Here is a 15,393-nt window from a genome sequence, read left to right on the forward strand (position 1 = left end):
CGGCCGTACGTGGGGAGGTCACAGCAACCTGCGGATGGTCGTGGGTTTCCTCCGGGCTGTGCCCCGTTTCCACCCACCATAATGCTGACCGCCGTCGTATAAGTGAAATATTCTTGAGTACGGTGTAATACACCAATCAAATAAATAAATCATTTTGACATCGTTTACAACGATTAAGCCGAAGGGCCATTTCACAAGTGTTGTGGGGTAGATGTGTGTCATTTACGGACCACCACAGACGTAAAATCAGTTGATTTATAATCCTTTCAACGACAGTATCACAAATTATGTCAGACATTAGCATACCGTCTCGGCCTAATTCGCGTTCATCTCACCAGATACATTTTTGGTCGTTCATTTTAGCCTTTAGTCAGCATTTTCTAACTAATAAATATCAGAGTGTGTGCAAAATTCATAAGGGATGCCGAAGGTTTATGACAGTGAGAAGGCGGTATCTCACCGGACAACGCTTAAAATTGATAAATAAGATAAAATATATTAAATCTGATGATTTTTTTCTCTGAATTTATAACAACTGAAGAATTTAAATTTTGCTTCTTCGTCTTTCTCCCATACAGGGGATGTTTTTCCTGTTTTCTTTTATAAAATACAGTAAAGTTATTGAAACCGATAATTAGGTCTGCACAATTTTTAGACGCTACCGCTACAAAGTTGAAGCAAAAAAAATCCAGCGACAGTCTAATGTCCAGATCAGCCTCAGTGGTGCTTAGATTTATTTCCATTTGTTTCAAACTTGAGCATGAATCTAGTTGTAGGCCTACATCAATCCTATTGTAATTTTGTAAACATTTAATAGGGGTCATCTGAGCTAGGAATACCCCGGTGCCGCTGTAATTAGGCTATTTAATCAGGGTCGCTGGAGCTCATTGTAAATGATATAGTAGGCCTACTGTATCAACAGTTCAAGCTGTGGAAGAAACATTTTTCTAGTTTCCATTTTTTCTATGTCCTTGAACGCCGAAGTCCACAACTACCGGCCACTGCTTAGACTATTGTACGGAAAATACCTTCGACGTTAGAGAGCTGGAGTAAACGTGACGTCGCCTTGTTCTGGGTAATGGAGACGTGTTAAAGCTGTGTAAAGACTTAGACTCGCTAAATTTTTACTGGGCTGAAAAAATCTAAAAAAAAAAAAATTAATACCGGTTTAAGATACTTTGAATGGCAATCTTTCAGTGGACATAAACATTACTCAGGTGCTGTCTGTCACTTTAAGTAAATGAATAATTATGATAATTGTACGTGTAGTGCCTTACTTTGGAGTATTATTTCTTGTTTAGATGCTTAACATTCGCTGGATAGAGTAATAATATCACAGACACATGCAACTACATGACGCCCCCAAAAAGCTTAACAATGCTTCGGCTACATGTATTCTTTTAACTGTCACATTACCAATAAATATCTAATGTGCATCTATTTGCTTGATTGTTCGATTGGCGGTCAACGATTTGCTTTATCCGTGGCTAACGATGTGATTGATTGGTGGCTAACGATGTGATTGATTGGTGGACAACAATTTGACTGATTGATGGACAACGACTTGTTTGATTAGTGGTTAACCATTTACTTCATTGGTAATTAACGATTCACTTTGTGGTTAACTATTCTGCTTGAATGGTGGTCAACGAGCTTCTCCGGACTTTTAACTTAACTTTTTAACTTAGTTTAACTTATCTGGCCGACAGCGGTTTATATATAGGTCTGTAGTTAGATGACATCCGGATTGCCCATATTAAACCATCTCCCTTTGTTAAGTAACTAAAAAAACCTCCGCCATGCAGCTAAACCAGCAAATGGTGGAATCGAACTTTAGACCTCATTAGCCAGAAGTCCATCGCCTGCTAAAAGAGTTGACCGATCCAATATATGGGGAAGATCTACGCTCAAATTTCTTGGTTTCGACAAGTTTGGTTTAACCCGAACCTTTCAATAAGAGGCCATCTGTTCTACAGGCGTTGAACTTTATTTATCATTGCTGAAGAAATGTTAACCCTTGAAATCCGATTCAGTTTAAACTTGATGTGTCGTTTATCACCTGAGGCAGTATTAACGGCAGTCAGCATGTAAGCTCCGGATTTAAACACTCCTACTTTTCCGTCATACCTGGACTTACAATACTAGCGGGCCTAGCTCAAGGACGCTCACGAGACCGCATATCATAAAGCAAACACCAATGCTGCGTGTTCTATAGGCGCTTAAAGGTATGCCGCTATGTTCCTCCATACGTGAAGAAAACCGGTTCACGTCTCGTTTTTCAGCTTTCACAATAACCCTTTTGTTGGTGATTATTTGTTTTCTGTCTAATAAATGTGTTAGATAGGCTGAAGTGGATGGACATACCAGCAAGCCTTGCCTGCCATATAGCGATGAGGCTAATGGGACGTGTGCCGCATGGGCAGTCCAGCTGGGACCGCTAAATTTAGCCCAGAAAATTGTCCACTTTGCCAAACAAAATAACACCTTTATCCAAATTTGGACTCTAACAAGTTTTTGTTGTGGTAAAATACTAGCGTAGAGAAAATATTGGATCGAGGCTAGATGTTTACACCCTTGTAACCGGACAAAAAGTCTTAGCTATTGAATGAGGCTTTAGCGGACCCTCCCACCAAAACCACCACACACACACACATGCTTCCGTACATGGTTATTCATCGATTGATATACAACACACTAAAATAACAGATGAATGAATACAAAAAATAAGGATATCAGCTTTCCACAAAGTGCAAAAAAAAATCAGACAGAACTTACAAGAGATCCCTTAAGAAATGAAAGACGACTAGGTTAGATGGAATGTCACTGCTAATACAGATAGTCCAAAAGAAAAGTTGTGGGGGGGGGGGGATATAATCAAATGCAACAAAGGAGTAATTAATGTAACCATTGAGTGATCATGCTGATAAATGTTCTCAATTATCGACTTTATTTGTTCATTTGAAGCTTAGAGTTTACCATCTTGTCACAGGGATGGTTCGCTATCGTTTTCACGGCTGAGAGATTCGGAGCGGAATAAGACGATGATAATTAGTGGTGACTGCTGTGCGACCGGGTCGAGCTTGACTGAACGAAAAGATTCATTACACGAGAGGAGGCTGAAAGAAGGGATGGGAGTGGGGGGAGGCTGGTAAAAAGTAAAGACAAATAAGAATGCACAAGAATGGAGCTAAGTGTGGAGGGGTCGGGGACAGGGACTTTCTTCAAATTCCACGCGAATAATCACACAGGTTTTAAGCTTTTTGTTCCTTGGTTAGTGAACCAGCGCGTCTACACATCCGGTTTCCTATAGATAATACCACGTCAACAAGTTAAAGGAGGACCGTTCCCGATTTCCATTGTCGATGCATTTTTAATCTCTATATGGGTGTGTTTTGATATCTACCAGACGACAACGTGCACATTCCCGCCGATGCATGTCGCGTTGACATTTTTGATGGTGGATTTAAACATATGTCAATAGGACAGCGATTTTTGTATTTCACTGCGTAAGTGCACGTTTTGTGTTATGACAATTCAACGACACATGAAGCCATGCGTGTCTATTATATTTAGCGTAGCTCAAAATCGTCTCTTCATGTTTGCAAACACAGAAACGATGGTACCTGCTCTTAGGACATCTTCTTTTTGGTATCAGGAATGTGGATATCGAGTAATGCATGCATGAAACTCTTCTTTTCACAGAGCCTACCTTCTTTACATTTCAGCCTCGCTTTTTATAGTGACCACGTAACTGCCGTGCATGATGGCAGAGGTGTAAACGATGATATATGTTTGTGATGGAAATCCTGGCAGACAAGTCAGTCAGGCACACAACAATGTCTCCCCTGAGACCCTCGTTCCTTAAATTCAACATAAAGTCAGCCACTATATACATGGAAAAATGACACAGAAAAAGAAGAACACAGCTATCACAGAAAAATATGTACAAAGTTCTATGAAGTTCAGCATTGGGGATATAGCACTAACGGAGTTGCCATGTTGTAAGAAGCCCTTGTGAACTTGGCCAATCACTAGCGCTGAAAGCCTCACGTGATAATTCGCTGTCACGTCAAAAAACCAATTAGCTCTCGATTGTGAGTGTGGTTTGTCATAGTGGACAGACAGAAATCGGTGCAATAAATTGGATTTTGGGATTAGTTTACTGATATTTTAAACTGATGCATTTTGAACCACGCATTTATGAGCAGGGAAATGAGAACGGCTGTCCGTGTCACAATGCGTACATGTTGCGCAGGATATTGCAGTAACTTGTCAGGGTGAGCTAGCAAGAAAACCGCCTCTGGAGAGTCATTGCTTGAAGAAATATATTGTGACTTTGCAGTAATTCTCCTTAGCAAAGTCAGATTTATTACGAAAATATCTTCCGATAATTTGAGTAAAAGGGTCTGTTATCAGTCAGAAGGTTCTACTATGTTCTGTAAATTCCCTGAATCGCTTGTGCCCGGGAACATCGCCCTGATCGAACGCCAAACTAGAAAAAAACATCGGCCCTTTGAACACGGAACAGAACTGATACTCTTTGGTTGTTTATCAGGCGTTTTTGTTTGAATATTCTCATTGTCACATTGTTTAACACCGATGGTATTGGAGAGCCCCTAAGTTTTGTGACGTCACTCTAGATAGCCATAACATGGCAAAATGGCGTCAAAATGAGTGGCTAGGTACTGACTACTGTTTGCTATGTTTTTTGTTGATAAGTGGTGTAGAGTTTTAAAAATATTTTTGGAACATTTATGGACTACTACTTTATTAATTAATTTCAGTTTTAGTGCCTGACTTTATGTTCACTTTAAGATGTCCTGATAATTAAAAGTGTTAACGAGGGTCGAGAGCGAGGGACATTTTTACCGACTCTAGCAAATCGCACCGTGTGAGAGTAACTGAGCCGAAGGCAATGTTACTCCCATTGGATGCTCAAAACAATAAAGCTTATCTGTAATTAAGAAAATTACCTGAAGAAACAGGCCAGGTACAGGGGTCCGTATAATGATCAAGACGGCTTCAGTTCTTGATTGGCGCAACGTTACCTTTTAAAACTTTCTCCTGACTCAAACATGCTTTTTGCCCGAGGGATAGATTTTAATGAGAAAACAGACTTCAGCAAGCTGAAGATTGATTTGGTGTTGGCGGAAGATCTGATAGCGGGCATTGCTAATTGAACTGTAACGTTACACAGTTACTATTTTCTGTTTAACAAATGGGATCAAGTCAGGCAGGAACACATCGCAAAAGGCTTTTGAAGTACCGGTGCATAGGGAATATGGGATGTTGACGAATTTCTCAACAAAACGTTGTGGGCAGCTCCTATTTTCTGACTGAATTGATCTGCATAACTGGGTGCAAATACAGTTTCCTCTTTTCAAAAAGAAAAACATAAAGCTCCCGGCTTTACATATAAATTCTTTCATGTTACCTAATACGTTCACTTTTCAAAAACGGATTCACAAATGTACTGGGAGGCTGAAATTCAATTTTTATTCTTTTTTTATCAGAGCAAAAGTCACGAAAGTCAAACCGGCTTACGCGTCTGTCAACATACCGGTGTGATATCGCAACAGCTAGCAATGTAAACCCGAAACAAGCCATGCTCAAGCCGTGCAGGAAATGTGACTACCGATTGAACCATTGTTACTTTTGGCGGGAACTCCTGTGTCTTCCAACCGTAAATCTGATTGCCGTCGCACTCGTGACTACTGCCTTAATTAAGTCAAATGAATGAATGAAGATTACAGCTATATCATGGCAAGAAATCATTTAAAACAAGAAACAGTAAATGGTTTTTGATTCGATACCCATAATCAACCAAAAATAGACGGGCCTCTCAAAATAAATCTCAGGTAAAATTCGAAAACCACACTCAAATTTTTAAAATGTATACATGTAATCTAGGAATGGTCGAAACAACGGCATTAGATGAAGCCCTTCTTTATACATCAAACAAAATATGGGCTGTGTATAATACATGTATATCATTTCACAGATAATTTGAATTTTTGACTTTGTTTAGTTTAGTTTCGTTTAGTTTTAGTTTTAGTTTATTTCATAACACGTGCAAACTTCACTTCCCTCTACAGGCTATGGAGCTTGCCTCAGCCGACAAAGGCACAGAGACCCCTCACCTTAATGGTGGTGCTGGGGTGGAGATGTTACCGGAGGATGTCACCATGGATGTCACCCTGGATGAGGCTTTGGACACCCTGATCTCCCCAGCCACCAGCGAACCACCCAAGCCCTATCCGCCTAAGTTCCGTAAGAAACAGCTCTACTCCGACGTCAGCGTCTTTGACGATATCGATGACATGGTCATTAAAGTAAGTATACATCGCGGCACAAGAAAATCATCGATACTGTATTTACAGCACATGTGTTCTACGGTGCACAAAGTCACCCAGAATTGTCATTAAAAGGAAACCTTATTGTCAGTGAGATGACACGATGCATGTAACTTCAGTGGAAATTGATATCAAATACTTCTAGGCCTACCTGGTGAATTCACGTATATTGTGTTGTTTTCTGGTGTAAGTGTGCACTTTGAACAATAAAATCTATGATTAAATGAACATTAAGTTGGATGGTGAAATGATTACATACGTTGCTGAAACTTGTACGGTGATGCTATTCAACAACATGATATTAATAACACCGTTTGTCACTAGGTGGCGCAGAATGATCAGCTGACTTACACCGATCTTGTCCGACAACTGACGGAAACACTCGTCAGCGACTTGGAGAAAGCCCGGTTAGTATTTACATAGTGGGAGCCTATAGTTGTCATTTCTGTGTTATAGGCCGCTTTTATCTGTATGCTCTGTCCATTTTCAACGAGTAACCACATTGTCATTACATTTGATTCTTCCACATGTTATTAACATACTTTGTCGAGTTGGTGAGCTACCTAAAACCAGTGTATGAACCTCAAGGTTATCTTTCTTTTTCCCATTTTCTTTTTGATTTATAAAATTTGTTTTTCATGGATATTGTCACTTTATCGTTTTTGATTTATTATTAGTAAATCTCACGGCCTGATGAGGCTGTATATTGAATCTGTGTCACGTCCCTACACATCTGTATATCATTATGTCACATGCCTTTTAACAGAGCCATTTATAGGTGGATTACCGTGAAAGACTTGAACGTGATGGAATTCGATGACGTCGTGGATGCTGACACACCCATGGGGCTCCTTAGGGGAATCAAATACGGCACAGAAACATATCACACCCTCTTCATGAGGCTCTGCAGGTAAGGTCATGATGGTTAGGTCAAAGCGTGACACTGTGGTAAAAGCGTCATGTTATGGTAAAAACAAAGCAAATATGCACAGATTAGCATTTAAAACAATACCTTAACTTACAGATCCCATGTCTGAAATGTGGAAAAAGTTTTTTCTACAGATAAAGAAAATTTCAAGGGAACATGCTATACAGGCAAATCACTGAGAATTAACACAGAGATAGTGTGCGTTCAAAACCAGATTAGAACGGTGTCGTCTTTATCCAGCCCAACGTTACTTTCTATGGGGAACCTTTCCTTCCTAAAGTAATTCGGTTCTCAGCTATCCAGTCTGTTGATATTTCCTGCCTTTTCCATGACGTTTTGTGGGAAAACTGGTGACGTAGTGCACCTGTATTGCAAGAGAACTATACGGTTAATCCAGACTTGGCCAGTCGCCATTATGCGGGAAAATCAACCCCTTACTATAGCAATGTACAGTTTTGCACTCATGTCATACAGTTCGGTCTATGTTTTACGCATGACCTGTTCAGTGTCATTATTCATGCTTATCTCATAGAGAGAACACAGGGGTTTTATCAGATCGCTTGCTATACCGTGTGATCTGTGTCAGCTATTTTTACACTTCCCATGGTTTATACACCTTGTCATATCCACCTACTCAAGAAGCTATACGCTGTTTGTTAATGCCGAAAACCTGCTGAATGAACATAGACATCTCCAACACTGATACATCGTCGTGAAAGGATAATTTATACTGGAATTTAACTTTTTGTTGAAACTTTGATAGGCGCATGTACTGAAATGGATATATCAATTTGCTTAAAGTTTACCCGCATACACGATCCATTTTGAACCTAAGATATAGCGTATTTCAAAATCATCATTTCGGCCCCACCAAAACACGCTGGTCCTTTAATATGTCTCTGACCACAGTTAATTTTCCATTTACGTAAATACTAATTATCTACGCTATGAAGCAGTTCCTAAATATTTATTTATTTATTTGGTTGATGTTTTACGCCGTACTCAAGAATATTTCACTTATACGACGGCGGCCAGCATTATGGTGGGTGGAAACCGGGCAGAGCCCGGGGGAAACCCACGACCATCCGCAGGTTGTTGGCAGACCTTCGCACTTACGGCCGGAGAGGAACCCAGCATGAGCTGGACTTGAACTCACAGCGACCGCATTTGGGTTCCTAAATATGCAAACCCCTAACTCTGTTAGGCCGTGGTTAACCGACCGATGAAACATTACTGATACAAATTTCTGTGGATAATGATGGATGAAACTTTTTGCTCTCTAACAGAAGACAGGTCTGAAGGTTTCATCTTGAAAACATTGACGATGACGTTTTTTTTTAACCCCGCTTTCCGAATGTTTTCCGCCAGTGTTTCAGCTCATCGGTCTACCTAGATACCAAAGTTACATGGCAGTAATCTCCAAGCCCTGCCTTCTATGACATTTGTCGAAGGGTAGAATAAAAATACAGAAAATCCAGAAAAAAAATTCCCAAAATTTAGTAATAAACCAACCCGAACATGTGTGCTCTACCAATGAGTTATAGGTTCCTCCAATGTATAGCTCTCGCTGGTTCGACTGTAGGTTTTATATACGGAGGTTTGTCTGACATGTACCTGCCAATAGGGCTGAGCACAGGCTTATTTATTTATTTGATTGGTGTTTTACGCCGTACTCAAGAATATTTCACTTATACGATAGTGGCCAGCATTACAGTGGGTGGAAACCGGGCAGAGTCCGGGAGAAACTGCAGGTTGCTGGAAGACCTTCCCACTTACGACTGGAGAGGAAGCCAGCATGAGCTGGAGCTGAACTCACAGCGACCGCATTGGTGAGAGACTCCTGGGTCATTCGGCTGTGTGCACGCTAACCAACTGAGCCACGGAGGCCCCGGCTGAGCATAGAGCCGGCTATACCTATAAATTAAAAGCCGCACAGACCTGGGAATTTGTGCACAATTATCTGCTAAGCCTTCTTTCCGAAACAATAACTATGATAAAACGACTTTAAAATATGGTAGTGAAAACAAAATTGTACATTTTGTTACAGTTATGCTGGACTGCCTTGCGTAGAGGTCAAAGGACACTCAAAGAGTGTTGGTTACGAGCCGGGCATGAAGATCCACCCCGAGACTTTCCAGAACACATGGAACGCTGTGCTGGTGGACGGAGACTGGAGACTGGTTCAGTGTAATTGGGGAGCCAGGTAAGGCCCATCAGGATAGGATCGTACGTGGGAAAGTCTGCCAGCAATTTGCGCATGGTAGTGTTCTTTCCACGGGCAGTTTCCTCGGACCATAATACTGGCTTTATAAGTGAAATATTCTTGACTAGGGCGTAAAACATCAATGAAATAAATAAATCCATTTGGTTAAACACGCTTTGACTTATCTTGTTTTGTTATAAATTTTCTTCGTGTTGTTGTTGTAGACATTTGGTTCTAAACAAAGACAAGGACTCTGAGAAAAGCAAGAAAAAGGACACTATCCGGTATCAGTATGACGAGCACTACTTCCTGACCGACCCAGACGAGTTTATACAAGAGTTCTGGCCTTATGAACCCGAGTGGCAGCTCCTAGAGAAACCCATCACACTGGACGAGTTCGAGAAACTTCCTTTCGTTCGTTCCATCTTCTTCCATCACTGCATGAGGTTCGAGGGTGGCAAGAAGGCCGTCCTGGAAACGAACGAAAAAGGCGGTGTGGATATCACCATACGTATACCCGAGAACCTGGAAGATTCCCTGGTGTTTTATTATCAGTTGAGGTTCGCCGAGAAAGAGAAGCGCGGAGACACGAGTTACAAAGGAGCCAGCCTGGAACGCTTCGTATACCAGACCATGGTGGACAACTGCGTCATGTTCAGTGTTCACGTGCCAGTCATGGGAGAATATTTCTTTGAGATTTTCGCCAACAAAATCCAGGATGCCAACAAAATCGGACTGGACCCTAATACGGCAGTGACTCCTTTCCGTCTGAAGTGTGCGTGCAAGTTCAAAATTTGCTGCAAACAACTGACGGGTAAGATGCATCCGTTGCCGAACTGTGCGTCCGGAGAATGGGGTCCAAAGAAAGCTCAGCGGCACTTTAATATCTTACCATACTACGACAAACCAGCCAACGGCGAAAAGCAGGAAAACTACAATGCCGGAATTGTGAACGCCGAAAACGATTTCGAGTTGAAATTCACCATTCCTAGACCTCTACAGTTCGTTGCTAAGCTCCGGATGAACCAAGTGGATGATCACATTTTGGATCCATTCGTGAACCTCTCCATGCAACGAGACGTTTTGACGATCTACGTTACCCTTCCGCAGGCTGGGCAGTATGGATTAGATTTGTACGCCCGGCCCAAGGAATCCACCGATACCCACACCCTCTCACACGCCTGTAAATACTTGATCAACTGTAGCAAGGTGTTAGCACCCGTGGAGATCCCCAAGTCGACGGGACCCTCTCTGGCCATGAATAAGGATCGGTGGGGACCGACAGCTCTCTTTGAGAAATACGGTCTGAAGACGCTGTCCCACAAGGAGGCCAAGATAAAAGTCACCGACTCCAACCACGTCTCCGTGGAAATCGGCCTGCCGGAGCGCGTCACCCTGACTTACCAGTTCATCCGAGAGCCGGACGAGGACGATCGCGAGTACGTGTCCATGGTAAAGGAGAACGAAGGTAAAACGGCCAAGTTCCTTATTAACATGCCGAAGTCCGGCAATTACATGCTGGCGTTGTACGCCCGGCGTGACACGGATGAGGCGAAGACGATGATGAACGTGTATAACTACCTGATTCAGTATAATACTGGCCAGCAGAGCAACGGGAACGGCCATCTTCCCACGAACGGCAAGGAAGGAAAGGAGGGAAAATCTTTCTTCAAGAAGTTGTCCAAGAAGTGATCTATTCTAGCGTGTCGATAGTCGTGTTGACTTTACCAGATACAAGCTAAAACCGCCACAGGCTATATAAATAAGTTTTCATGGAAGTACAAAAAAATCTGAAGAAGAATGAAAAACAAAACGGAGCCCATCACAGCTAAGGTAATCTTGTAACTGCTGAAATGTCTGCCTACCAGTGCCACAGTGAGCAATCTTCATTAGGATAATTAGGAAATAGAGCTACAAGGCGGCATCCGAGAAGTGGGTAACAGTGAATTAGTTGCCAAGATGACAGTGATTGTCTTTCTCTACACCCCCGCTTTTTATCGTCTTAAACATGCTAAAAGAGTTCCCAGGTTGCTGATTCCAAACACAATGGCCATCTGCATATCCATCGTTTACCAAAACCTTGTTTGATCGAGTTGTCCCTGTCAGCCCTGCACGGACGTGATGGCAGACTTCGTGATGGCAGAGGTCGAGACACATTTTGTAGACCGGATGGATCCAAGGGATGACACACATTCATTCGAAATGCTTGGACCGTCAAGTAAAACGCAACAGTCCTTCACATACCGGTTTTAGACACGATTTTTTTTAGCAGGCGATAACAAAAAAATCCGCCGGTGTTCATTTTATTACCACGACTGACTCGTACGTTGCGTCGGAGCCGTGGTCAAAGGTATAGGGATTCTGTGCTATATTTTAGTGATATACTTTGTAGTATTTGTACGTTCAGTTATTGTATGTGCTGGTTTTTTTTTATTCGTTGGCTTTATTGAAGTAGACTATTTAAAACTCGTTTCTTGTTGTTGCAGTTTGAAGCATAGATGATCACGAAATCGATTGTTTACAGCCATTATCACATCAGAGCATTCTGCGTAAGATAGATATCAGGCGGTCAGGGAATCGTTTACACACAGGTATTTGAAATAGTATTCGAACAAATTGTGCCATACACGGTAGTATTTGCATATTTAAGACAAAAAAAATTGTACAAAATCTTAAATTAAGTTATATAATTTGAATCAGCCGCGCTTCCCAAATCATTGTTATATAGAGTAGTTATTACCAAATTAATTCAGATAAAGGAAATGTAAAAATAAATATCTGTGTATAAATGAAATTTATTTTAGCCAGACTATATAAGGTTTAAACTTTGAGTTAAACACACTAAAGTACACTGTGGGCAATAATATTGATGTAGATCATTATATTAGACATGTAACTATCTCCGCCAATGAAAATACTTGTAATGCTATTCACCAAGATTCTCACGTTTGAAATTTCTAGCATCGGTTGTCTTTTGGAAAAGTTGTTTGCATTTCATTATAGGTGCAAACTTTACATTTAATTACATTTATTTCCTTCTTGTTTTAACCGCCACTGTGCCACGCGTCTTTATATTATAACCTCATAAGCTATACATAAGTTGGCCTAAGAGTTCAGTCACATATTGCTCATTATAAATGAATCACCGTGTTAATTTTATATTCTGTACCACAGTCGTACAGATGTCCTCAGCGGTTTAAGGCCATGTACATTGTAATATGGCCTACGTATCAACATCCCACCAACCCCATTGTGAAGTTACGAATCTGGTTGATTTACTAACGTTCGGCTGTCTTTTGTATACGTGCTTTTCACAGTGTGTACAGATTTTAGGAAAAGTAAAACTATCTTTGGATAACAATTCTAATGGCGTTTGTATTTCATTGTGTGTTTGTCGGACGGTATGTAAAAGACTGGCACTGATATGCCTATAGGCCCTAAGTATGTACAGACAAAAATGACGGATGTGCAGTAACGACACATGTGCACTTCAAAACTGGTCCAGAAACCTCCCACAAATAATGGAATCTCTTGATAAAAAATTGATCCATGTTGCTTCCGTAATTTGATACAGTGGAGACTCTTAGAAAAGCAACGACACACGAGCCTCTCGCCAATGCACTCATTGTGAATTCTAGACAAGCTCATGCTGACTTTGTCACGCCGTGTGGCTTCTCCTGGGCTCTGCCCGGCTTCCTCCCACCTTTAGCCTATGCTGGCCCCCCGTCGTACAAGTGATCGTAAACGTGTACGTGGGACTATAGCTTGGGCATGTGGTTGCATGTGGTTGCACTTATCCGTTATAGCCAGAAAACTGTCGTATTTGCTGCACAATAATGTCAACTAGCTATACATCTCACAGGTTAAAGTCTAACCCAGCTCTCCAGCTAAGTACCTCTTGCCCAGGACACATCAAACAGCAATGAAGTGTAACCATATACACACAATGGTTTCATGCGTTCCAAGAAAACAGAAATGTTCGTACAAGGGAAGTACTTTCTTACACTTAGGCGAGACTCTATAATAATAGTCAAAGGTCGATAAGACTGTACAAATACCTAGATTCCTATATCACTCTAATTTAGTTCATATGCCAAGACGCTTTGCTCTACTCCATGCACTAATCTCAGTATACACGTGCTACCATTCCTATATCACTCGAATTATGCTGTACTGTACAGCCGAGTAGTTTAATGTACATATGTATGTATGCTTGTGATTTTACGTTGTACTTAATACGCAGAGGCTTGACCGTCAGCCCCTAAAATAGGACATCTACATTCTAGGTTCAGAACTGCATCAAAAATGAGCAATCTTGGCAGTGTCCTTGCTCGGCGGTCAGGATAAAGAGATTGTCAAATTACTAATTGACCATATACAACAATGCAATGGGTGGGGCACGCCAGTCACAGCACAAAAAAAAATGATCACACTCAAAAAATCACAAAACAAACATGGTGAAATTATATCCGCAAATTTTTCAGCTAGTTGCATATGTTTGGGTGTGGTTTCAAATACTGCTTCTGGCAGCCGTATTGGGACAATGACCCAAATTGCAGCTATTTTTCTGGAAACGTATTGAATTAAATACATAGCATTTTGGATGCACGGTGTTGTTTTAATCGGATATAATCGTGCAGGTGATTCCTCTATTGTACACCTGGGTACTGAGCCCATAGGGGAGAACCAAAAATCAATGGGTTCCTTAAATGGATTTATAGCATGTGACTGAAAACATGCCTTGATGAGGAGCACTGCAGAGCAAATATAACCTGAATTGTATTTTTAAAAAATCATACACTTTTGTTCACCTCAAGTCCCAAGAGTTTGCATCAAAGGAGTTGGTAAAATTTGTTCACGCTACGAAATTTTGCTACATTTGCCTTGCGCCATAAGACAGAGTGAATCAAAAAAAAAAAAAAACGAGAACATGCTGGCCTCACCCTTATTTTGAAAACAAAAAAACACAAACCAAAGATTAAAAAATACCTGCTTTCCGCCAACACTACTGCTAGGAGATGAAAATATTAATGAAGTGTTGACAAGATACTCCAAATCATACAAAAGCTTCAGGCACTTCCATCTTTGCTTATTTCCAAAACAACCAACAACTACATGAAATTCTTGTTTTATAATAGCTGTTCTTAGTCCAATAAAAAATAAAAAAAACAAAGTCTACGGTTGAATTTTGTAAGGACATGTTTTCAGTTCCAGCAATACTTGTTCATATGCAATCAAGTTTTTTCTATAGTAAGTGAAAACAAAAATGCGCATCTTGCAAGCGATCACCTGCATGCTTACTGTGCAATGGATATATACCTCTTTAACATTTGAAAAACAAATATATATTCCCGAACCGTAAGTCAGAAATAACAAACGCAAAAACATTACATAATAAAATGAACATAAATGAAGGCTGGCCTGCATTATTAAGGATAGCATGGTTTCATTTAGAACTAACACGAAAGTCAGACTGATACAAAGAAAACAGCAGTTTTAGGAGTTTTGAAGTCATAGCTCAAACTAGAGGGCACTCCAGAGTGCAAACATTCGTCCTGGTAAAATGTAGAGATTCCCTTGATCACTAGACAAGGGGACAATACTCTAAATTTCTGTCCTATCGTTCTATATTGAAGACCCATTCGAGATCTCTGGCTTTGGATGTCACCACCAAAATTTAATTGACCAGAAGCCCAACGTCAATCTGTCGCAAAATTTCATGTAAATCTACGCAATACTTTCTACAAAAACAAAACCTCTATAGGCTGGGGGGGTGGGGGGGGGTGGGGTGGGGGTGGGGAGGGAATAAACTCATTCAATCCACTGTTGGAAAATGAGCTGGGATTATGAGAAAAGCTTCACCTCATATTTCGAACCCGACCAAGTTACTCATTTTGATCGATTTCGAG

General features: G+C 40.9%; 1 protein-coding gene across 2 annotated transcripts in view; it reads left to right on the forward strand.

The window, feature by feature from the left end:
* LOC135471280 (hillarin-like) overlaps positions 1-12,406 on the forward strand; it is a 38,746-nt gene extending 26,340 nt beyond the window's left edge. For both annotated transcript variants that reach the window (XM_064750446.1, XM_064750447.1), the window contains exons 5-9: positions 6,096-6,332; positions 6,678-6,760; positions 7,120-7,263; positions 9,329-9,484; positions 9,709-12,406. In XM_064750446.1, coding sequence (XP_064606516.1) covers positions 6,096-6,332; positions 6,678-6,760; positions 7,120-7,263; positions 9,329-9,484; positions 9,709-11,176 — 2,088 coding nt within the window. In that variant the 3' untranslated portion in view covers positions 11,177-12,406. The remainder of the gene's footprint in view (positions 1-6,095; positions 6,333-6,677; positions 6,761-7,119; positions 7,264-9,328; positions 9,485-9,708) is intronic.
* The last annotated feature ends 2,987 nt before the right edge of the window (positions 12,407-15,393 follow it).

The sequence above is a fragment of the Liolophura sinensis genome, chromosome 7 (genome assembly GCF_032854445.1).
Source record: "Liolophura sinensis isolate JHLJ2023 chromosome 7, CUHK_Ljap_v2, whole genome shotgun sequence".
Lineage (NCBI taxonomy): Eukaryota > Metazoa > Mollusca > Polyplacophora > Chitonida > Chitonidae > Liolophura > Liolophura sinensis.